Source organism: Cimex lectularius, unplaced genomic scaffold (assembly GCF_000648675.2).
Source record: "Cimex lectularius strain Harlan isolate CLEC.00 unplaced genomic scaffold, Clec_2.1 scaffold49, whole genome shotgun sequence".
NCBI lineage: Eukaryota > Metazoa > Arthropoda > Insecta > Hemiptera > Cimicidae > Cimex > Cimex lectularius.
The window spans coordinates 765,443-790,370 of NW_019392644.1; the positions used below are offsets into that span (position 1 = coordinate 765,443).

The 24,928-nt window shown below is 35.3% G+C and overlaps 1 protein-coding gene across 2 annotated transcripts in view; it reads right to left on the reverse strand.

Moving 5' to 3' along the window:
• Nucleotides 1-24,928, reverse strand: part of LOC106670075 (ATP-binding cassette sub-family G member 4) — a 44,254-nt gene that overhangs the window by 15,497 nt on the left and 3,829 nt on the right. Inside the window, exon 2 of one of the 2 annotated variants that reach the window (XM_024230296.1) lies at nt 17,318-17,442. In XM_024230296.1, the coding sequence (XP_024086064.1) occupies nt 17,318-17,442 (125 nt within the window). Of the gene's footprint in view, nt 1-17,317; nt 17,563-24,928 lie in introns of those variants that run through there. The other variant, XM_024230292.1, reaches the window with a different exon arrangement.

A 24,928-nucleotide genomic window follows, 5' to 3' on the forward strand; every position in this document is an offset into this window, starting at 1 on the left:
TTTTTTTTTTTTTTTTTTTTTTTTTAATTTCCATACTGTTTTTATGATACCAGCAACACCATCCGGCAGATGGTTTAAATAAATGCTTGTAAATGCTTACAAATTTCTTTCTTTGTTGTAGTACTTTTCCTTTTGTTGTAAATAAAAGTATCTATCTATATTCAAATAATCAAATACTAATTTAGAAAGGGTTAATGTGAAATTAAATTGGGTAGGTTAGTCTGAGATGGGACAGAAAGTAACGAGGGACCTATCAATAAATTCACAATAATAATTAGTGTCAATTAATAGCTCGTTGCAAGCATGTATTAGTTTTTAAAGTTACGTACAGATTTATTATTTTATAAGAGAAAAAATTAGCAAATATATAGGGATTTCTTAACATCTCATGAGTTGTTCAATGCTGTAATTTAAAGCTGTAACGTCTAATTTTAAGTTAGTTGGTTAGGGTTTTGACGGAAAAAACATTATACAGCAAATAAGAACTACTTAGATTACTTTTAAAAAAATTAACACCACCATCAAATGGCATAAAATTGCAAACAAATATGAATACTTCCATACTTCCTCAAATAGTACAAAGTAAAAAAGCAAGTACTAAAAAGTGCCCTGTCCCTGATGAAATATAGAAATTCTCGTTCATTTTGTCAAGCTTGGGCCCTAATTAAAACAATGGTTGAAAAAGTAGGAAGAATTTCAAGAAATCACAGACGATTTGAATACAATTAATACATACACAGCGTTGTATTTTAAGTCGTGCGTCACGTACGCTTGGTTCGATTCCCGGCGTTGTCCTTGGAATTTTAAATGACTTTGAATTTACCTAGTATCGTATCGTGTCATTCTAGTCTGACCTAGAGCCCTTATATAAAAGAATCTACTTCGTTTTTTTTGTAACTTAATCAATTACTTAATTGATCAACGGAGTAGTTGAATAATATTGAAAAATGTTTGTAGTGTCTTGTTTTGTTTTCAGATTTCTGACAGGAAATACGAAAACAATTATAAAAAATAATTGAACAATCGCGTCTATGGGATAATTGGCCTCATCCGCCGGCAAGATTTATCATTTGCCCTCAAGGTCAAGGAAAATAGAAAAATTCGTCCACCCGAGTATTTTTGGTTTTGGAAATTTTCGTAATCTTGCATTCTTGGATTCGTAAGCGCGTGCGTTTTTGCACGTTCGAATCTATTAGCTGGAAACAATTTAGAAGGTTATTTTTTCCAGATACAAAAATCGACGTCATTAGATTATCTGAAGATTTTATATGTATTTGAATTTTATGTCGGTTTAAAGGTTTTTTCGTCCTTGAAGTTAAAAGGGAAAAAATTTAGTTTTAAATCTTCAGAAACACACTTTTCCATTCTAACTTATACTAATAGCACTAATTAGAAAATGGCGCCATTATCTTGTTACAAGGAACTTTTCAAAACTAAACAGGATAATTCTATTCGGTTGCACAAAAACCCTTTTTTGCAGAAAATATCAAAATAAAAATATTTTTAAAAAAAAGGAATCTTTAAAAGAAATTCCAAGTTGAAACGTACAGCCTTGAGGGTCTGGTCAACATATAACCGGTTTTTGGTAAAAAGACCTGAACTTAGCAATGTCGTTTCGCTAATCGATGTTCTTTCCAACAGGAAAATATATTTATCTCGTATATTTCGAACAATTTTTGTATTTTCAGATAAATTTAACCATTAGCCGGCCTGTGATTTTAAAACATAGTTTGGTGTATTTGTCGAATTTGATACCAGTTGACAATATAAACCTGTGACATAGAGCAATCTTCTTTAGATTATCTGAATTGCGCAAATTAAACTAAGAAACATATTTCTTATTAAAAACTGGATATGTTTTGATTAATAGTTATCATACAGTTGATTGTAATAAGAAGAATGAGCTTTGTCATCCCCTCGCCTTGAGTATATAACTCACGGCCGAACCGCTCGAGCAAAGTCGCATTTAGCATTTCAACACATATGTTCACACTTAACATTGGATATCTCAAACGATAAAAAAAAATTCTAGACATACAAAAATTAAAAAAAAAACAATAGTGCAATATTCCTGAATGTGAAAACACCGCAGGTATTTAGTCGAACATTTTTTTTTCGTATAATAAACGTAATATTTTTATTGTGGATTTGCGAAAAGGTTGCAAAAAAGAGCTTTAAAAAGTGAAAGCTTTCGGGGCTCGTCGCCGTGGAACGATCACACTCCTCGGCGGATGCTTTGCCCTCAACTTTCGCCTGTGCAAGTTGTACCGTAGCTTGGACTGATTCTTACATCACCCCGGTGTAATTGGCTGTGAAATATTGCTTAAGCACGTCAGGCAAAAACGATTTGAAAACTAATCCATTCCAGTGCCTTTTTGAATCTCTTCCTGGGCGCCTAATTTTCCTATTTGTAATCCAAGGTGCAGTTTATGTTTCTACTTTCGCCATGGTTGAAATCACAATGGGAAAAAAGAACCACGTGGGGTGTTTCTTGTCGGGCTGGTTTGCTTGAGTGTACAAAGTGAAAATGGGATTTTGAATGTTTTCCTTCATGAATATTTTCCTAGATCTATTTTTCTCATTAGGTAAAATACGATGATTTTTTTCTAATTTTTACTTGTTTTAAAATCTGGTTGGAAAAAAGGTTTACAGGAGTGTTTCATGTTTTTTATGAACAAAATCAAAAAGGATTTTTTCTGTTTTAGGCTTCTTCTTGGGCATATTTTTTAGGTTTGAGGGTACAAAAAATGAATTAGGATTGTTTTTCTTTTGGAATATCATCCTGGACTATTTTTTTATCATTTTGTAATCTATGGGTCATTTTCTTTCCATTTGGCCTGGATTTGAAATCCGAATTGAAAAAACAATAACTCGTGGGGTGATTCCTCCCTTTTTTTTCTTTTTTTTTAATATCATCATGGGCATATTTTTTTAAATTTTGCAATCTTCATCACTTTTTATTTTAAATTAAATTAAAATACAATTAATTAAAGTTTTTAGTTGAGATAAAAAAGTCAATGGCACGAGCGGGATTCGAACCCACGATCTTCGGCTTGATACGCCGCTGCTCTCTACCACTTGAGCTATCGTGACCTCGAGGAGACCCCCCTCCCTCGGACACCAACTTCCCATCTCAACCACACCTTTTTGAATTTTCCCTCCTTTTTGCCATTCAAATGTCGTGTAATCTATTTGATTCTCGGCGACAAATGAAATGGCCACGGAGAGCTTTAGTGATGGTATACTTCATTTTAACTTATTAAATTCACTAGTTTTCGTGGTCCGCTTGACAAATTTATATCTTTCAATTAATTAAGGTTTTTAGTTGAGATAAAATTTATTTTTAATTTTTTTTTTTTTAATGAGGGTTTGCAACAGCAGAGGTTATATATCCTCGGGGTGCCGGTGTTTTTAAAAAAAACACTTGGAAGTATGTCGGGTTCGAACGCAGGACCGCTGGATTCGAACCCTTGACCTTACGTGATGAGCGCCGATATATATATAAAAATACTATAATACTAATTTAATTATTCAGAAATCGTGAGATGCGGGCACCAGACCGCATCTCACGATTTCTGAATAATTATCGATTAACGGTCACTAATCACCACACAATACTAATTTAAAAAGGAAAATGACTAGTGATAATAATTGAATTCACTAATTATATCATGACGATACGACCAAGCTTGTCGTGCGAATCTTATCAATTGCAAACTGTTTCTGCCATTAAGGAATTCAATTATCAGGGTTCCGTTGCGACCGCTATGACCTGTATGGGGATACATAGGCCCCGAACCTAAACTTGGGATAACAAAAACAAATACAGAATCCTCCATCGCAGTATGGATCCGAACAAAACAAAAGGAGAAGTAGATAAACTCCAGCGGCGCTAGACACAGTAAACTTATGATGAAGCAGCCCTCACCAAGACAGGCAAAATCATTGCTGCAGTCGGAGAGGACTAGTCTCAGAGGAGTCAGGACTATTAACCGGTCACTGGCATCTGAGAAAACACAAATGGGCATACACAATTTGCAGATTATGTAATGAGGAGAAGGAAACAGCCACTCATATCATCTTCGAATGCGAAGTAACAGCTCAAGGAGATTTAACCTAACGAATCAAATTGCAGCAGCGACAGTCAATGACCTGAAACTTCTAAGGGGAAGGATTGAGCCTATTGCACTGAACTTATGAACTAGGAAGGTACAATGGGGAGCACAAACCCCGCTTCCTAGTATACCATACCATACCATTTACGGAGATATCTAAATTCCGAGAGGATGGGACCTACACCCAAGAAATGGATCACATCCTTCCTTTTTCTGAGGTTACAGAGAGCACAGAGGGATATCTCTTTCTCAACTCACCTCTTAATTTAAAAAAACCAGCTCAGCTCCGTGGACGAAAGTTCTGTTTCTTGAATTAAGGGACAGCAGGGGGGTACTGCAGATCTTTATATAAAAGAAAACTGTTGAACTGTCGAGCTTACCGCACACACTCCCGGTAACATTCGTCCATCCTTTGACGTATGACCATCAACTGGGCACACCATTTATCCCGATTCTGTAAGTTAGAGTCAAAAGGGCATGAGTACTTTTCCCCCAAATTAACTCAGTACTTGAACCAGAATGGTTTTTTCTTGATAACCTCAAAGCCTAGAGAACGAGAAAGGCGGTGAGCAGGCAGAATCAAAGTCTTGATGCAGTATCTCACATGGAGACCGAAGGTGAAAAAATGAACCAGAGAGGTTGAATTTGGTGTTGTATGACCATGTAATTTGGTGTTATGAGGGGGATCCCAAACTTCTTGATAAAAACTAACCCAAACCATCCCTAATTTTTTTATATAATGTATCCAAAAAAAAAATTCTCCAAAAAAGCTTTTTCCGAGATAACAAACGGTTTAGTTTTATGTTATCGTCTAACGAAATAAAACAGATGAGTAATGAAACCTTGGTGGATCAACGTAAATCGGTTTATCGTTAACCCAGTTTAAACACTTATCAGTACGATAAAAGGAACAAAAGTTCCAGTCCTGCCGGGCGCAATTTTTCCAAACAAGCAATATCCTCGAGATTGTCAACCCGAAAGTGAAACTTTCACCTGTGCTGTGAAAGGATGAAAGCTAAAGAGCACTTAGGTCTAAACTAATCCGTCTCAAGAAGATGAAAGCAGAACGGTACACTCCAGGGCTTAAGGTAAATGGAATATGCCAAGTTCGAATATCAATGAAGGTTTTATCCTTGGTGTCATGTCAATCGGGACAAAAGGACCGAGACCTGACTCTAAATTGGAATTGAACCAATTGGGCCAAATTAAAAATCAGCCAGAAGATAGCGTGAAGTTAATAGTCAAATTGAATGTAATAGTTGTTTTCTTCCCTAATTAAAAAAATAAATAAATAAACAAACTTGTAAAAATACTTCATGACGAATAATTTAAAACTTTTGTTATAAAAAAATACAAAAACAACTTTATCTCAATTCCGATAGTAATTTACGAAAATAGAAAACGAATTAGGGAAACGACTATTCATCAACAGTCCTAAATTCTTCCGAGGGCCAGGAGAAAAATACACATATTCATAAATAATTAACAAAAAAAAATTCAAATTCTTGAAGTGACAATCGTGAAAGATTTCCTTTCGAATCTGATGATAAAACAAATTTTTAAACTAAATTATGAAAAACGCAATACCGAATAAAAGGCAAATTTAATTTTAAAAAATGTAATCTCAAGATAACTGAAATATTTCATTAAACTGTTAATAATTCAACTATTTCTATCGATAAACAATAATTTTAAAAAAATGTTTACCGGTTGACCCATTTCTTCTGTCAATAATGATTCAATTCATAGGGACAATAATGAAATATTCGAGTTTTATTTATACAAGAACATCTTTATGACTAAGTAACAAATTAAGCGCAAAGTGGCAAAACGTGTAATTCTGCTGTACGACTCCATTACATTCAAGGATTCAGCATTGATTCTATTGCCTGCTGTATTTAATTAACCCCTGTATCAATACAATTAAAAACTTACCCACCTTGAACTTAACTCTTAACTCTAAGTCTTGCTCTATCTTACATTAAAAAAAACACACTGTAAAAAGCCAACTTGGCATTCAAACCTCATTTTGTGCTATAAACAATAGCCATTTTTAAAAAAGAACTGGAAGAACACAAATACTGGAAAAAACCAATGGGACAAGGAAAAAACCTACTTAAAAAAACAACCCGAAGGGAGAAAGAAATCCTACTCATTACAAAGTAATTACCAAACAGAACATGCTCAGGTAAAATACCACTACTAAAAATTGAACAACTAGCAGATGACCAATGTAGACTAGGTCTAAAGAAAACAGCCAACAGAACATAATCCAATGTTATGCGCAATGTAGAAAAGCCTTTTTTGTACATATCATACCCCATGAGAATTCATAACTGTATTTAAGACAGGAAAATCTTCAGGAAACAAGGAGTCCCAACGGCCGTTAAGAGCTATGGAGGAAGTCCGTACAACTCCAAATGAGGTAAAAAAGCTTGGAAGTTTGATCGAAGACATCGGAATAAGAAGGAAATCGAAAAGTTGGGAAAAGAGAAAAAATTACTACTTTAAAACCTAATTAGTGCTTTCTATTTAAGTATATGTGCTTTCTCGAGAAGTTTAGTTTCAAAGCTGTCAGCTAAGAAGGAAAAAATCGAAAAGTAAATGTAAACTGCGTCAGTGTTTCAGGGTGTACTTTTGACGGCAAAAAAGCTCAGGAAGGCCAGTACAATCAATTTAACGCTCTGATGTGTGTCGAAATACAAGGTATACGACTTATATAACGCGCAATTGTTCTCTACGTCATAAAAAAAACCGTTTGGTGTCTATTTCTTCTGTTTGAAAATAACCGCCAGATTGCATGGCAATAATACGCCGTAGATGCGTTTCGAAGATCATTATTTTAATAAATACAGCAGGCAAACCTAAATTGATGGCGTACATAAAAAATATTTTTGTTGGGGTTGACAATAGAATACGCAGTTGACGACGCAGCGCTTTTGTCACGATCTTTGGACTTGGAACCTCTCCTACCTATCACATTCGCCAGACAAAGCGCTTTTGTCGACTTTTAAAAATAATATTACATAATATCCAATATTTATCCTGTTAAGATTCAATAAAACAGAAAATATTTGCCAAATTCCACGATTAGTAATATCAGAAAAGATTCTGAGAGAAGAGCATGGAATTGCCTAACATATAAGGTGATTATCGTGGACTTGCAACTTCTACTTAACTTATTCCCTTGAAAAAGCACTTCAATCAAAATTTTAAGTATTTTTCCATAAAAATCATAATTAAACGTGTAACATTCACCAAATGGCACTATATGTGAAGAGGTCTAAAGATGACAGTATAATGGAATTGCGTAAGATATGGGGCAGTTATCGCGGACTTGCCAAAGCCCTTTTGTCGCCTTTTAACCTCATGTCGAGTGCTATATCTTTAAAAACCGAAGTAAACAAAAAACAGATAAAGCACTTTCGGACAAAATTTTAAGTATTTTCCCATTAAAAACAACCATAATTAAACAAGAATCATTTCCCAATAGCACGATATGTTTTAATAGAAAAGTTCTATAGATGTCAGCATAACAGAATTGCACAAGAAAGACATGGAGCAGTTATCGTGGACTTCTACTTCGTCGGACAAAGCGCTTTTGTCGCCTTTTAACCTCATGTCGAGTGCTATATCTTTAAAAACCGAAATAAACAAGAAACAGATAAAGCACTTTCAGATAAAATTTTAACTATTTTTCCATTAAAATCACAATTAAACATGTACCATTTGCCATATGTCACGTTTATCATGAATTTTTACTTCGTCGGATAAAGCGCTTGTGTCGCATTTTAACCTAAAAGCGAATCCACGCTGAACCGGCAATGGTTCACTTATTGGGTCCGTCTTCACTCGCGGGTTCGTTGAACTGCTCACAAGCGTTTCGGCATTGCGCCATCATCAGCTAACTCGGTGAAGGCGGACCCGATGACGGTTCACCGTCTGCCAGACCAACATCGACCATCAATTCCAATATCGAGTGTTATTCCATTAAAACCTCAAGTAAACCAGAGAAGAAAGTATAAAATAATTGCACGAGATATGTCAATTAACAATAACACGGGCACATCATGGATTGATTATCGACCATAAAGCAATGGAATAAGTCATTTTTTTTCATGTAAGCAAATCAACACAGCGAAGATGAGCGGACCAAAAATAATCGGAAACGACCAAACTATACGTTAATCACCTCGTAGACCACAGGAGGAAATCCAGTAATAGGATAAATGTTATAAACTTATAATTACAACAAATAAACATCCTGTATCGCTTTTCGATCACTTTATAACAAGGACTGGATACTACCGGTATGAAGATTTTTTTTAAAAGTCCTCGACATATAATATTCGAGGCCGCGATTATCCCACTTCCATCTTAGACACTTCCTCTGTACCTGCTTGTATAATTTATATATTCTTTCAAAAATACAAAACCAAATGGTTTAGAAATTTGGCTTTCCAATATTTTCTGTTCCGGACCGTCACGCAACCCTTTGGACACGCTATCGTAGGGTAATTTTTCGTAATTACCCGACGTCATAAAAGGACAATCGGTTTTGAAAAAGTCATTCTTCTCCCGAAACAAAAATATTTCGTTGCGTAAGGCAAACTAGGCCGCGGCCTAGTTAAAAACTTTAAACGACCAATTTAAAATTTCTCTATTTCCATACAATATATTTCGAGAATACAGGCTAAAAAGGTAAAAGGTCAAGTCTGAGTGAATTCATTATCTACAATTACATCAAATTTTTTAAGGGTTTATAATTCAAAATAAATTGACAGATTCCATTTCCAGCAAATTAATGATAAATCTTTAAAAATAATAATAATAACATGCGTATTGTAAATGGGACAAATAATAAAAAGAAGATTGTCTGCAATGCCAAAATTATTATCTAAAAAGATAAATACAATCATGAATCAGTGCCGTGATGGTCGAATGACAGTTTCGAAATGTGCTTTGAATAAAACTTCTATTCAAAAGTTAAATTTTAACCTAGAAGATGAATTAAGGTTTTAGTTCGTATAATAGAAATTTAAATACGAAATTGTTAAATTAATGTGTTGCTCTTGAAATTGGAGTAAACACTGTTTTTTAATTTCTATAAATACGTGTTAGTTTGTTTGTAAATTCGAAGAGAAAAGTTTCCTGGCCTGATAAACAAATTTGTTCTGTACTTTATCAAACGGGAAAAAGTCAAGTGGTATTAAACACACTACAAAGTATATACATAATTCAAACCTGTTTTCTTAAGTAGAAAAGATTGAGGAGAAAATGTGACCCGAAAAGGCCGAATCTTCAACATTATCACACATCTTTCAATTAATTAAGGTTTTTAGTTGAGATAAAAAAGTCAGCGTCACGAGTGGGATTCGAACCCACGATCTTCGGCTAGATTCGCCGCTACTCTACCACTTGAGCTATCGTGACTTCGACACTAACATCCCATCTCAACCTCACCTTTTGAATTTTCCCTCGTTTTTGCCATTTTTCAAATGTCGTGTAATCTAATTGATTCTCGGCGACAAATGAAATGGCCACGGAGAGCTTTAGTGAAGGTATACTTCATTTTAACTTATTAAATTCACTAGTTTTCGTGGTCCGCTTGACCAATTGATATCTTTTAATAAATTAAGGTTTTTAGTTGAGATAAAAAAGACAGTGTCACAAGCGGGATTCGAACCCACGATCTTCGGCTAGATACGCCGCTGCTCTACCACTTGAGCTATCGAGACTTCGATCCACTCGGACACTAACTTCCCATATCAACCCAACCTTTCTGCCATTTTTCAAGGTGCTCGTGACACTGACTTTTTTATCTCAACTAAAAACCTTAATTAATTGGAAAATATTAATTGGTCAAGCGGACCACGAAAACTAGTGTATTTACTAAGTTAAAATGAAGTATATCTTCACTAAAGCTCCCCGTGGCCATTTCATTTGCCGCCGATAATCAAATAGATTACACGAAATTTGAAAAATGGCCAAAAAAAGAGGGAAAATTAAAAAAGGTTGGGTTGATATGGGAAGTTAGTGTCCGAGTGGATCGAAGTCTCGATAGCTCAAATGGTAGAGCAGCGGCGTATCTAGCCGAAGATCGTGGGTTCGAATCCCGCTCGTGACACTGTCTTTTTTATCTCAACTAAAAACCTTAACTAATTGAAAGATATTAATTGGTCAAGCGGACCACGAAAACTAGTGAATTATATGAGACACACCTAGATTAATTATCAAATTAATTAAGCGGTTTCAAATTGAAAACATAACACAAACGAAGAACCTTTAAGCATAAGTAGACAATAAAAATGCATACTCATAAAAATTATAATATAATACAATATAATAAATAAATAAAAATATTTATTTGGTCATTTCCATATATTCGGAAATCTTTTGACCTATTATTCAGGACCTTGTCTTTTTCAGGATTTTTTGTTTTAAAGAGACAAAATAACTTTATCCTTAGCAAATTGTAAGATAAAAGGGATAAAATAGAAAACAATCGCTCCTTTTGTTTTAAATCACGGGAAAGCCGTTTCTACCAAGAACGAAAATAGTAATCTGGAAATGGCACCTTCACAAACAAAAGTTGTTCACGAGTCCTCAGGATCAAAACAAATTCTATTTTCGTATTTTACAGGCTATCTGTAAGGATGGGAGTCAATTCTAAACCCTTCAAGTTTGTATTTTTTGTAGAGCTTTATCTACAAAATAAATCTTATAACAATTGAATCTAAAATCGAAACTTTACGATCTTCCGTCAAATCTTGACGGCTTGGTTTTCTTCGGAACCAAGAGTTCTAAGAGATTTATTTATTTAGAGGGTGGTAATGTTTACTTATTTATTAGACATAATGAGAAGAAGCATAAGGTCTCCGTCCCCGTCCTAAAAAGAGCCACCGGCATCTTCCCCATTCACCTTGTCAAAACCAGGATGTCTTCTGTAAAAAGGTGCCATCCACGCCTGGGGAATACAAAAAGTTAATTCCGTTTAAGTAGAGGTGTAGATGTATTAGTCGAGGTGGAATACACGCTATCCTCCGTTCTGTAGCACACCGGTAGTCCTATTTCATCAAGGAACTTGATTAGTAGGCACGGTTTCAGTAGTTGAAGTTCTTCTGCGGTCATATTGTACGTTCGAAAGCACTTCCTCCTGCGGGCACGGGCTCCACAGTTTCTTAATAGGTGTGCTGTTGTCTCTGCTTCTTTGCAGAATCTGCATCTTGGATACCAATCTTCTTTAAATATCCGTTTAGTTTGTCCTAACTAACAGTTTTAATTTGGCTTTGCAGTTCACCACCATCTTTGAACTTCCTGTTAAGAATCCTTTTAGGATTCGCAGTTTTTCCTCTTCCTTTGATACATTCTATGACTTCTTTCCTACCGAAAATTGTTAGGAGGTTCTTGGATGTTTATATCCAATGAGTAAATCCCATTGTTCTCTCATTTTCTTTTTGTCCTTATGTCTAAGGTATTCATTGATAGTGTGATACTATGCCGTAGCCGCCCCTTTTCTTGCAAGGGTGTCCGATTTCTCGTTGCCTTCTACTCCCATGTGCCCTGGGACCCACCATCTTTGAACTAATGATGTTTGACCTTAGTCAATGGCTGCTTGAACATGATAACTTGGTCTTGTGTTTGCTCCCTTTAGTCAAGTTGAATTGAGTACATCTCTCGACTGCGTAAACCTCAGCTTAGAAAATACTGGTGTATTTTCCCATGGGTTCTGAATATTTGGTTCCCGGACCCCTGTACCTTCTTGTGTTCTAGATCCATCTATGTACCAAAAGATGCCGTTTTTAAAGGGGGTCCGTATAAGAACCACAGAATGATTTGATCGATTTATTGTTGCTCATCCTTTGCTGATTGACCCTCCATAAAACTACATTGCATTTGAAGCTCGAGGTTGGATTTGTTTACAAAACATTTATCAAATTCCATGGATCTACGTGCGATGTATGAAAGGATATTTTGAGGTTTGATATTCACCACTGCAGCCTTTTGGATTATAATACATTTCCTAGTTACTTAGTTCAGTTCAATCAACTCCATTCTTTTTTCAATAAATAGTAGGTCATTGACTATCATTACTGCAATTCTTTTTCCCTGGTCTTTTTAATATCCTAGATTATGTCACTATTGAGCGATTGCGTCGCATTCAAAGATGGCAGTTTCTTCCTCCTCGTTTCATAATCTAAAATGGGTCAAGTATACTCATGTACCATATGAAGGTGTTTTCTCGAAGAGTGACTGGTACATAATCACTCCCTACGTTTTACCCGGTCTAACTGAAGTTGTATTAGTTTACTGGTCTGGCAGTTCATCAAGTTCTCCTATTGTTATTTATAGGCCCATGTAGATATATTTTCGTAGTGTAGTATACTGCGCCCTTTAAGAGCTGTTGTATCCCCCCGTGCTCTGCCTTAAGCACATCGGTGAGTCCTATTTCATCAAGAAACTTGATTAATAGGCCCGGTTTCAATGGTTGAAGCTCTTCTATGGTCACATTATACATCCCAAAACATTTCCTCCTGAGGCAAGTATGTGTCTCCTCTGCCTCTTTGCAAAATCTGCATGTGCCATCTTGGATTATTCCAATTTTCTTTAAGTGTCCATTTAACTTGCAGTGTTCTGATAGGATAAGCAGTTTATCACTGCTTCCCTTGACACATTCTGTAATTTCTTTCCTTCCAAAATTGGTTAGAAGATTCTTGGATTGTCTGTGTCCAATGAGTGAAGTCCTAATTTTCTTTTTGTCCTTCTGTCTGTGTGAGTTCCCATGCCACAGAAGGGTTCAGGTCCTATGAGCGGTGTAGCAGCTCCTTGCCTTTGTTGACTTTATTCTGCGTACCTAATATGTTTAGTTTGGTTTTGCAGTTCAGCACCATCCTTGAACTAATGATATTTGCGCTTAGTGCTTTGATGGCTGCTTGGCTATCTGACATGATAGCTACATTCTTGTTTTTGTACCCTTTACTTAGGTTGAGTTGGGTATATCTTTCGATTGCATGAATCTCAGCTTGGAAGATGCTGGTGTGTTTTCCCATGGGTTCTGAGTATTTGGTTCCAGGTCCAAATACTGCCCAGTACCTTCTTGTGTTCTAGATCCATCTACCACCAAAGGATGGTGCCATTTTTGAAAGATTTATAGGCCCATTTGTAGATCGTTCTTTTCTGATATTCCAGGGTAGGCCTAAATATGGTCTTCTTCTGGCCCGTTTGTTCCTTACCCAGAAATACCACTATGTACTAATATTTATTTAATGCCGCATTTAAAGAATGCACCAAAATGGTGCTTTTTTTAAATTAAACAGAAAAAAGTTGGCTTCCTTGCCTTCCCTTAAAGTACTATTTTGACGACTGCCGTGGCCTTCGTCGTAAAAATAGACTTATTTAATGGGGTATACCATTTATGTAACGCCTCGAGTCAAAATAAAATACAACTAAACAGAAATTTACGTATTTTTTTCTAATCATTCAGAACAATACTTTGGTCGGTATCTACTCTTCACGTGGGCTTTTTCAAAAATTTATTTCATAGGTTAAAATGTTTACCGCTTGTAAATAATAAAATAACGTCAAAATAGGTTCTTTTGATTTTTTGAAATTACACTGGAAAAACTTCGGTAGCTTTTTGATTTTTTCGTTAAATTCCTATGTTGTCAACTGCCATCTTTTTCTTCGGGGTTTGAGGTTTTAGAGATTTAATTAATAGGTTGTTTACCTAATTCCGCTTATAAATAATAAAATAACGCCAAAAAGATTATTTTGATTATTATGAACAGGACAGAGAAACTCTTCGATTGTTTCTCTTCTCACGAAGCTGCTGTTTAGACAAATGCCAAGGCGTTCTTCGGGCTTTTCCATTGGGTTCTCAAATATTTATTTAACGAATTGTAATAGTTATTTAATTCTGCTAATAAAAATAAAATTAAATTAAAAAGCTTTTTCCAATTATTTTTGAATCACACAGAACAGCCACTGGCTTTTGTATCTTTTCTTGTTCATCAGTTCTGTTTTCTTTAATTCCAGTGAATTTTTTTTAACCCTTAGGGTGCCGGTGTTTTTGGAAAAAGCCCATTTGTAAGTATGTCGGGTTCGAATGCAGGGCCGTTGGATTCGAACCCGGGACCTTTACCTTACAGTCATGAGCGCCGTGTCAACGCCTAAACCGTTGCGGCCACCGACGCCCCCGTTGTGAAGTTAAAAACTTTAAAATATAAAATTTCAGATAACAATTGACTTAAACATTTAACGTGGAAATTTTTAAGGAAATTAAAGCCGAACTTAATAATGCAATAATCAAAACTTGCTTCTTTTTTAATTTATAAGGAAAATAAGAATTTTTTTAAATTATCTATTAATTAATGTATACAGAAGATAATGTAGTTAATTTTTCAATGTAGTATTAATTATATATAATAATTATATAAACAGTATAATTTTATTTTACATATTTTATTTGGAAAAATTTTTCCGTGGCATATAGAGGCAAAATTGCGGATTTAATTTAACAATTGGGACTTTAGGGGAGTGCAAAGCGTTCTGACTAATCGAATAACCCTTCAATCTAAAATCCTCAGAACAATAATCAATGCCTATGTTTCCAATCACACTATCCATGCCGACATAATGATCCTCTTGTTACTCAACTAGCCCAATCCGGCTGCAAAAGCATCCATTCCAACCTATCCTCTGAACTCTTTCGTCAAAACGTGTCATCCACCATGTTACATTAATAGCCCGTGTAGGTGCGCTTTATGCGGAGGAAGGTAGAAGCTTGTCATGCATTGGCTCCTTATAGAGGCGTGTAGGCGTGATGGCATATTTAAGAATGATTCTTGGGCACATTAGTGAATTTCTGGGTCTCCTGTTCCCCTTTTTTGGAGAATGTGGTTTTTAATTTTATATAAATCTGTTTTGTGTTTTTTTGAGTGAATGTATTTATTAGTGCGAATGGAGAGCGACACCATCGCCCTTCCAACCGAGTATGTATGTACTTGTATACCCTATCGAGTATTCCACCGACTAATCAGAATGAGCGCGATGTACGTAGGTGAAAATGTATTCATTTGTGCGACTGTATTATAGAAGTTAGTGTTAGGTTAGATTTTAGTTAGCAAGCGTTGGGGGCTGTAATGACTTAGCTGTCAAAGCAACCGTTGGAGCATAATCGACTAGGGCATCTGGCTTAAGGGATATTAGCGTAGGTCAACTCCTCTGAGGTCTACACCCTAGGTCAGCACATCGCGGAGTGACAACCCTTCGGGGTGGAAGACCACAATAATCCGACTGAAGCGTGGCTCCTCGACAGCCTCACTACTTGCCATCGGTCTCTTAGAATGGAGTCCATCTCACTCGTTGATTGTAAGGACTTCCATCACCGGACGGTTGCTGTTCACCCTACCACGCTATTGTACATATTATTTTAGTTGTTGCATCGAAGCATGCAGTAAAAATAAAGAAGAATTAATTTTTTTTAGATTTTCGTCGTAAGCGGGCCTCTATCAATTTTAGAAATTGTTTAGACGATGAATGTGTACATTTATCGGATAAGAAGTGGACTTAGGTCTCAACGAGACAACATTCTGGACGTGAGAAAATTTCCTGACAGTTTTGAATTGAAAAAAAAAACCAACCACACTGTGTCAAATAAAATTTAGTAATTCAGAATCTTTGACCCGCCAGTTTGAAAAATGGACGAATTTCGGACTTTATAATTTTTTTCAATGCAAATCATACTAATAATGTTGAAAACTTCCTTGATACTCCAACTTTAGGATTAAAAATTTTATAGGAAAATCATTTGCATGATTGCCTTACTTGTGATTATGTTGTTGGGAAAAGTTATGTAAAAACTGTTGATTACCGTATTTACACTGTTTACAGCTGTTATGAGTAGTATATTGAAAGTTTCGTAATTGTTATTATATAATTTTTCCCATGATCGGTTTGTATTCTGGTCCCCGAAAAAATCTCTTCGTTATTCTCGCTTCAAATTTAAAGGAGTTGAAAAGTGTGAGACTTGTTAGGCCAATATTGGTGAAAGCTGTCCTGGAAAATATTGCCGACTCATTTTCACTTTGGAGACAATATACAATCAAATAGTGAAAATTTTCCTATTTAATTACTGAAATTGTGACTAATTTACGTTAAGCTTTTCCTCTCATGATAAACATTTTTAAACTTTTCATATCGTGAACGTCAATTTTTGGCGCAATTATTACGTACAAACACAATAAAGTAGAAGCTTTTAAGACTGGCAGAAAATCCCCGGTAATCTTTTTCAAAACAAAACTAGCAGATCACTTCATAAACTAATCGGAAAATTAAAAGCCTAGAACATATCCAAAAGATTATCGCATAAGTTGTTAGTTTTTAGTCTTTAGAAAAACAAAACCTCTGCTTTTATAATACAATAGTTTGTTTTTTATGTAATTGTAATTGTAAAAACCATAAAAACTATAAAATAAAGTTGTGCAGAAGGGACGCCTTGAATAGTAGAATATTTTTTTTTTAAAGCACCGATATATTTTCCCGTATTATATAATTGTGTAATTTGTGTTTTAAACATTCAGACTGTACGATTTGTAGAAAAAGAATTTTCATAAACAAACATAAAAACTGGTCAGTCAAGAAATATTCTATTCCGCACACCTATTCACAAATTTATTATTATATTTATTTTAATTATTATAATTTATTTTCCCTCCTGGATTTTTTGCCTTTGGATCTTCCATACAATAAAATTACACCATGGAAAAAAACCATTTCGTGTTGAAAATTAGTCTCTGGCCATGTCAATACACAAACGTTTGATATTTTCCCATAGGACGTCACTTCCTCTTAGTTCCAAACAAAAGAACTTTTTATTTTTTAAAAAATCTACCTCCAGACAATAAAAATCTGGAGATATTAGATAAAAATATTTAATGATAATTATTTTACTATAATATTTGCATGTATGGCATGACACAGGAGTACTACTTCTGAAATAATTTATATATTTTCCCTAGAAAAAAATACAATATTGTTAAAACTATGTGTTTATGTTCATATATCAAATAAAGTAGATTTATAATTATTTATAGTAGGCTAAAACACATAAAAAACTGTTTATGTTTTCTTCTGTATGAAGTGTACATTTGTTAAACAATATAGTAAATAAGACTAAAATAGGTCAAAATTAAACAACTTACTTTTTTTCGATCCTTCTTTGACTGTGTAAGTAAGGTCGGAGAAGGCGATATCCACTGGAGGCCTCTTCGGCAGGTGGGTGAGCGTCTTCGGCTGGCATGGCGTGATGGTCACTTTCACGGATCCCCTGCGACCAACAAGAGGTACATCACTACCCTCGGTAACTTTCATATCGGGTTATTATTCGTAATAAACACAAAGGAAATCTCAAACGGCCCGACTTTTAGAAGGACATCGTCAGACTGAGTGCCGAACCGCGGAAACGGACCGGATCCGTCTGGAGGGGGAGAGGCCTTCAACCTCTTCTCTCTTTCTCCAATCAAAACCTGGAGTATTGGTATATTCTCCGTCCGACCTTTGCACGTCACATCGGTGTGTTTTCCTTGTCTCTGTCTATATTTTAATAGAATATAAGGAAAACACTAATTAAAAGTCTCAAACTGCTTGAGAAAATCGTAAACAATCTTGGTTGCACTTGGGAAGTTCTAAAGTCAACCCTAGGAGATTTGTGCTTTCATACAACTGTAATGACTATAATTTTTATTCCATGCTGGTCATTAACAACCTAAAATGAATACAGTGTGGTACAGTATGACAATTCGGACGTTAGACAAAATAAAACATTCTTGTAAGAATTTTTTAGACCTCTTGAGAACAACAGAATAAAAGTGATTGGGGATTTACATAACCTCAAATCTGCACGTACACAGACGCACGTTTACAGATTTGAGCCTATCACTTGTCGCAATCCACCGGCAATTCCAGCTTTTGTAATTTACGATAAATTACCGACAGCCCTCGAGGATGACCCACCCCGGGTATTGGCAGTCGGAGGTCAGACCTCGGTCTTGTCCACCAATTTCTAGGTCATTTCAGCACCCAAGACAATCAGTTCTTAAATCCAAACCCAATCACAGTTTTACTCATTTTTAAATATATTCTGTCTTACATACCATTCACTAAGTTAACGTGGTGGATACTCGATATCCCTCTATCACCTTCACACTGATCACCACTTGCATTCGACGTAGCATCGATTTTATGTTTTGATTGTAGTGCTAGGAAATATTTTCATACTCCTTCAACAACGCCATTATCAATTCCTGCAAATTCTCTGGCATCACTGGGAAACTTTTTACCTTCTTTGACAACTCGTCATAAAGGTGATCGTTTAATTCGGGACTAATTCTGGCCAAACGTTGAATTGAAGCCCGTTCTTAGGGGCCTGTAGTCATGAATAAAAACAAAACCGTCGCCAATTAGTGGCATATAAGAAACAACTTCTTCTGATGACATCGCGTAAATGTTAGAGAACCCTCGATGAAGATCAAGTTTGTGCGGCATCCCATAGAACTGCCTGCCCTGACCATAACACCTCCTTAGATTCTCCGAAGAGAAAATGTTGCGGGGGTAAATCGTTCTCCTGTTCTTCTCCAAACCCTTTCTCGACCGACACAAGACCTCAAACGAAACCTTGACACATTCGAAAATTGAATTGAATTGAAGCTTTATTACGGCAAAGAGAAAACCGCAGATTGTTAGGGAAATTTGTGATGTTTTGAGGCGACGGCGCTTTAGGAGAAAGCACCGTCCGTGGTTTGCTTCTTTTAGAAGTGCGAATTTTAATTTGGAAGGTGCAAAGCGCTCTGGCTGACTTTAAACCGTTGTTGATGACCAGATTCAAGCTTCTGTCACTCTCAACGGCAAAAGATATATTTGTCGGATAGTTTACCAATTAACTCATTGTTTAAAAAAATATTGATATCTTGGGATGAAAAGTGGGTGCTTTACGACCATTTTCAGAAAGGGAAATCCTGGAGAAACGCAGCGACCCACCGTTAACAACTCCAAAATCCGGATTACGTCCCAAAAAAATTTATGAGATTGAAAGACGACGCTTTATTAACTTCTTATTCCCATCCACCATAAAAAAAATAATTATTAATTATAATTAGAATTATTCTACGACACAATAGTTCCTAACTTATCCTTGCTCAATCGGTAATGGCCAACTCACAGATTTATCTGTACAACTTTTTCAAGACACTAGAAATCAATTTTTCTATCTAGAAAGTTTTTTTTTAACTGAACACACCATTTATTTTTATGCAAAATTAATTGTTAATGTATTTCGTATTTAGCTAAATAGTGAGCTCTAAAGAGGGAATCAATAATAAATAGAAGAAACAAATGGTGTGTTTAGTTTAAAAAATAACCAACTTTCTAGATTTAAAATATTTTTACCACCATATTAAATTAAAATTAATATAAAAAATTCGAATTAAATTTTTATAAGTTTAGTTGCAAAGTAACAATTTCAGAACGCCCAAATTAAAATAAATAAATAAACAGTTCCTAAAAAAAACTGAACATTACATGACTTTTTGCCTTAAGGTTCAACAAAGACTTCCTTCAACTTCAACTTAAATTAAAATTTAAGAGTCGAACATCTTCATAAATTAATTAAGGTTTTTAGTTGAGATAAAAAAGTCAGCGTCACGAGCGGGATTCGAACCCACGATCTTTGGCTAGATACGCCGCTGCTCTACCACTTGTGCTATCGTGACCTCGATCCACTTGGACACTAACTTCCCTAAATTCAAAAGGTGGGGTTAAGATGGGAAGTTGTGTCCGAGTGGATCGAGCGATAGCTCAGGTGGTAGAGCACCGACCTATCTAGCTGAAGATCTTGGGTTCGAATCCCGCTCGTGACGCTGACTTTTTTACTTCAACTAAAACCTTAACTAATTGAAAGATATTAATTGGTCAAGTAGACCACGAAAAATACTGAATTATCTTCATAAATTACAAACTTGCTGTAAGTTCAGAAAATAAAACTACTTATTCTCCAACAAACAAATTTTATATCAGTACACTTAAATTATTTGAACGAATAAATGTTCCATTAAACTTATCGATTGTTATTGATTGATTTTACATAGGTTCAATTCTACACATAAATGCACGTCTATTCACGTGTAAAATCCAACTATGACATCTCGCAGCAAGCAAGGAAGAAGAGTGTATTTAGGCTCCAGGGGCTTTCGACAAGGTCAGCCCTCAACGAATGCAGTTTTAACCTAAACAAACTCTCACTCTTTCTTAAATTATTTACACAACATTCACTCAAGTAGGAGTACTCCATATTCCTCCATCACCCTTTCCACAAATAAACAACTACACGTAAGTCTAATTTGATCGATGAAATACTTAATATTGCGCCATCAACGCTCTTGTACAACACAAACATGAACCTGCAAAAAAGATCTATGTGTATAGAAACACCCAATTTTCTCGAAAAATCACAAAAGGACACAAAGATTGAACACAATCATCGAGTGGCATCCCTACTCGCTATATGGAGCCAAAGTCCTTTCGTGTCTTTTTTTAAGTGTGAAAAATTGAACATGCCTTCTCTGCATGCCGGATTCAGTGATATCCGAGTGTCAACCGCGTGTGCCCTATTCTGAGTCGGGTTAAGATCCTCCTGCGGTTTAGACTCTCTTGAGGACCATCAATCGGGCCTCCACAAGTACCTCTCGGCTTCTTGTTATTATTGCTCCTGCTATTTTTTTTTTTTTTTTTTTTTTTTTTACGGGCTTCCGACATCTAGGTCATTTCAGCCCCCAACTAAGTCTATATTCTATTTACCCTTTCAAACACTACATTCATACTCATAAATACATCCATGCAGTACACTCATTCCGTTTGGTCGGTGGAGTACTTGATACCACCCCTCGCCATTCACGCTAATAAATACATGCACTCAGACAAAACATATAGACACACAACACACAAGACATTATTATATACAATAAAAAAAAAACAATTTCTCCCAAAAAGCGGAACAGGGGACCCAGAAACTCGCTGCAGTGCTCACAATTGTCAGATTAGATGGCATGCCTACACGCTCCCTGTAGGGAGTCAAGGCATGACATGTTTCCAGTATGTGGGACACATCGAGCAACCTTTCTCTGCATAAGGGGCACCTGCGCGGGCTTTGGCCCAAAGTGTGTCAACCGCGTATGGCCTATTCTTACTCGCGCAAGGACGATTCCTTGTTTCCGGCTCAGTTTCTCGTGGGGGGATCTACGAATCGTGCTCTTGACGCTCCTGCTAGTGTATTTAAAATAATTTTGTAATATATTAACAATTAAATCATTAACTAGGGCTTAATTTTGGTTGGCTTTAATTTGCAAAAGCGATGTTCCTCAAAATAAATATTTCACGTTTTTAAATTGTGCAATTGTTTTATAAAAGTAGATTGATTTAAGCACCCAGGTACTCTTTAAAAATCTTTAAGGATTTTTCTATTTTACCCTTATAACATTTTTTCTTAATAATGCATTTTCGAACGAATTGTTTATTAATCATAAATTATTTTTAGATTTTCGAACTATTTTTTTTTTATTACCTGGCATTATCTGAAAAAATGACCGATGTCTGCATAAATCCTGAACATTATTCCTTAACATTTTGCATTCCTGATAAATATTTTATACATTAAAAAATCTCATTTTTCTTAGGTCGAGTTAATGCACAAACTTTAGTTTGTTTATATGATGTCGTGGTTAAAATCTAATTGATTTAGGCAATCAAATCTGTCAATACCTTGAACCCAACTACCATTTAAAGACGTTTCTACACTTTATACTAGTAGAATAAAAATAGCGAAGGTTGAGAAGAAACAAAACACATTTCCATCCAAAAACAAGAAAGGACGTTAAAAACATCTAAGCAGGAAAGAATATAGATGAAAAATACATCGATTGTACCCTCTGTCAGCAAATATTTTATGAAATGCACACCTTGATAAATATACCACAACATTAAGAGATTTTACCTAGAACCTAAATTAAAAATTGTATTCGCTGTCTTTCGCCTATTTTAAAATCTATTGAAAAAAAAGCCTTCACTCCGTGTTATGAAATAGCGGCAACAATTATTTGCTTTGGTGGTACCGGTTGTTACATGACGAAACATCACAGGAAAGAAGTCTCATTAAAATTGGTCAACATGCATAGAAAACATTTCACAATGCGATTCATTTAGGCTATTTTTTCAACCAAGACGGCAACCAATCGTTAAGTTCGACTGTTGTATGTATGTACGGCCTAATGAATTTTCAGCGCTATTTTTCAAAGGATGTGATATAAATGTGACAAAATGGCGAATTAAAAATTATCTGATGTTTCAGTACATGTATTAGTTTATGCGGACAGGATATTTGAATTTATACAAAACTTCCAGGCAAACTTAAAAAGTTGTGCCATTCTTGCGTGTCGTGTTGAGAGTGCCCATTCTCACGTTTCGATCTTTATCGAGACCATCTTCAGAGCTCAAAGTGTTTGTTCTTCTGTGTAGTTGTGCCATTCTTGCGTGTGTGTTGACAGTGGGCAAGAATGGCACAACTACACAGAAGACAAACATTTTGAGCCCTGAAGATGATCTCAATAAAGATCGGAACGTTGGCACGATAAAGAAAATGTTTTTCTGAAACCTACATCACACCAGACCGCATCTCACGATTTCTGAATAATTATTCATTAATGACCATAAGTCATCAGTAAACCATATTTGTTAAAAGAAGACCAGGCTGGAAAACAATCACTAGCTTCAAAATACCAAGCAAAAGTTGACCGAAGTACCAAGCAGAATTTCCCCCAGAACGTCATAAAATATGGAATTATGTCTATTAGACAATTAATGAGAATAACTTTATTTCGTAAAGTATGTTCTCAAAATTATTGAGAAAGTTCGGTTTTATAATATAATGAAACGAATTTTTATCTCTACCCATTATTCATTTTTTAGTGAACTATAACTGTTAAAAAACGACCAAACGAAAAAAATTCCTTCTTCAAAATATCAAGTAAAAGTTGATCAAAGTATCATGCACTTTTCTCCCAGAACATCATAGACAATTGGATTACGTCTACAAGATAATTAGTATTAAAGAAAGAAAAAGACCCGCCGAAAAAAATTACTATCTTCCAAATACAAGCACAAGTCAAGGATTAACATCAATAAAGAATAATTTTCAAAGGAATTAAAGTATAAATTGGAGGACAAGAACATCGTAATGAAAAATATTATTCTTATGATTCCTAGAGATATGAACAGTATATTTTAATTTAAATAAAACTTCCAGGCAAACTTAACAAGTTATTATTGCACTATGTTATTTCATTAATAACCATAAGTCATCAGTAAACCATAATTGTTAAAAAAAGACCAGGCTGGAAAACAATCACTAGCTTCAAAATACCAAGCAAAAGTTTATCGAAGTATCAAGCAGGCTTTCCCCAGAACGTCATAAAATATGACATTATGTCTATTAGATAATTAATTAGAATAAGTTTATTTCATAAAGTATGTTCTCAAAATTATTGAGAAAGTTCGGTTTTATAATTTAATGAAACGAATTTTTATCTCTACCCATTATTCATTTTTTAGTGATCTATAGTTATTAAAAAACTTTCATTTTCAATGTTGGTTCCGTAGACTTTACTAAACAGAAAAGCACAAAGACCCGACGCTGAAGATCACGAAATGCCAAAACGAGACCAAGACAAAGAAAACAGGCAGACCAAAAAGGGAAATCTCATCATTAAACATTATTCGATTATTTTGATTTTGACTTATCAAACATTTCAGTAATATTTTTCCTTTGAGACAAAATATGAATAATGTCAAAAATGACAAGCAAAAAGGCGAAATCTATATTTTAACTTCCCCCCTCAAATTATTTCCTTTCTTCAACAACTTCAGCATGAAATTTGATAATGATAGAGAAAAATTACAATTAATTAAGGTTTTTAGTTGCGATAAAAAAGTCAATGGCACGAGCGGAATTAGAACCCACGATATTCGGCTTGATACACCGCAACTCTACCACTTGAGCTATCGTGACTTCGATCCACTCGATTGAAAAATGGCAAAAAGGAGGGAAAAATTCAAAAGGTGGGGTTGAGATGGGAAGTTGGTGTCCGAGTGGATCGAGGTCACGATAGGTAGAGCAGCGGCGTATCAAGCCGAAGATCGTGGGTTCGAATCCCGCTCGTGCCATTGACTTTTTTATCTCAACTAAAAACCTTAATTAATTGTAATATATTAATTGGTCAAGCGGACCACGAAATTAGTGAATATAGAGAAAAATGTTCATTAATAAAATTATTTTTTTTACACAACGATAAACAATCTTAGTATGTGCAATGCGATAAGTTGTTATTATAAGGTCTGTACTTGTTTCAAACGACCAGAGAGCATGAGCTCGAGAGATATTAGTAACGCTATCTTGATGAAATTGGATTTTCAAGGCTATTCCATTCCTCCTCGACAACAACCATGCGAATAACATTATTGGTAAATTAGCGTAGCATTATCGCAATACATTCAACTGTCATTGAACCTTCAAACTCCTTTATAAACGACCCTTAGACAAAAACAAAATTACAAACAGCAACGTACCAAGCATAAGAAAACAAGATTTTTTCGACAAAACACTAAGCACAAGAGATATGGTCTTGATTAATAAGCACTTTTCCCAGGATTCTTCCTTCCATTTTTGTGAATAATTAATTAATTTAATACAAAATTAATGAACAAAACGT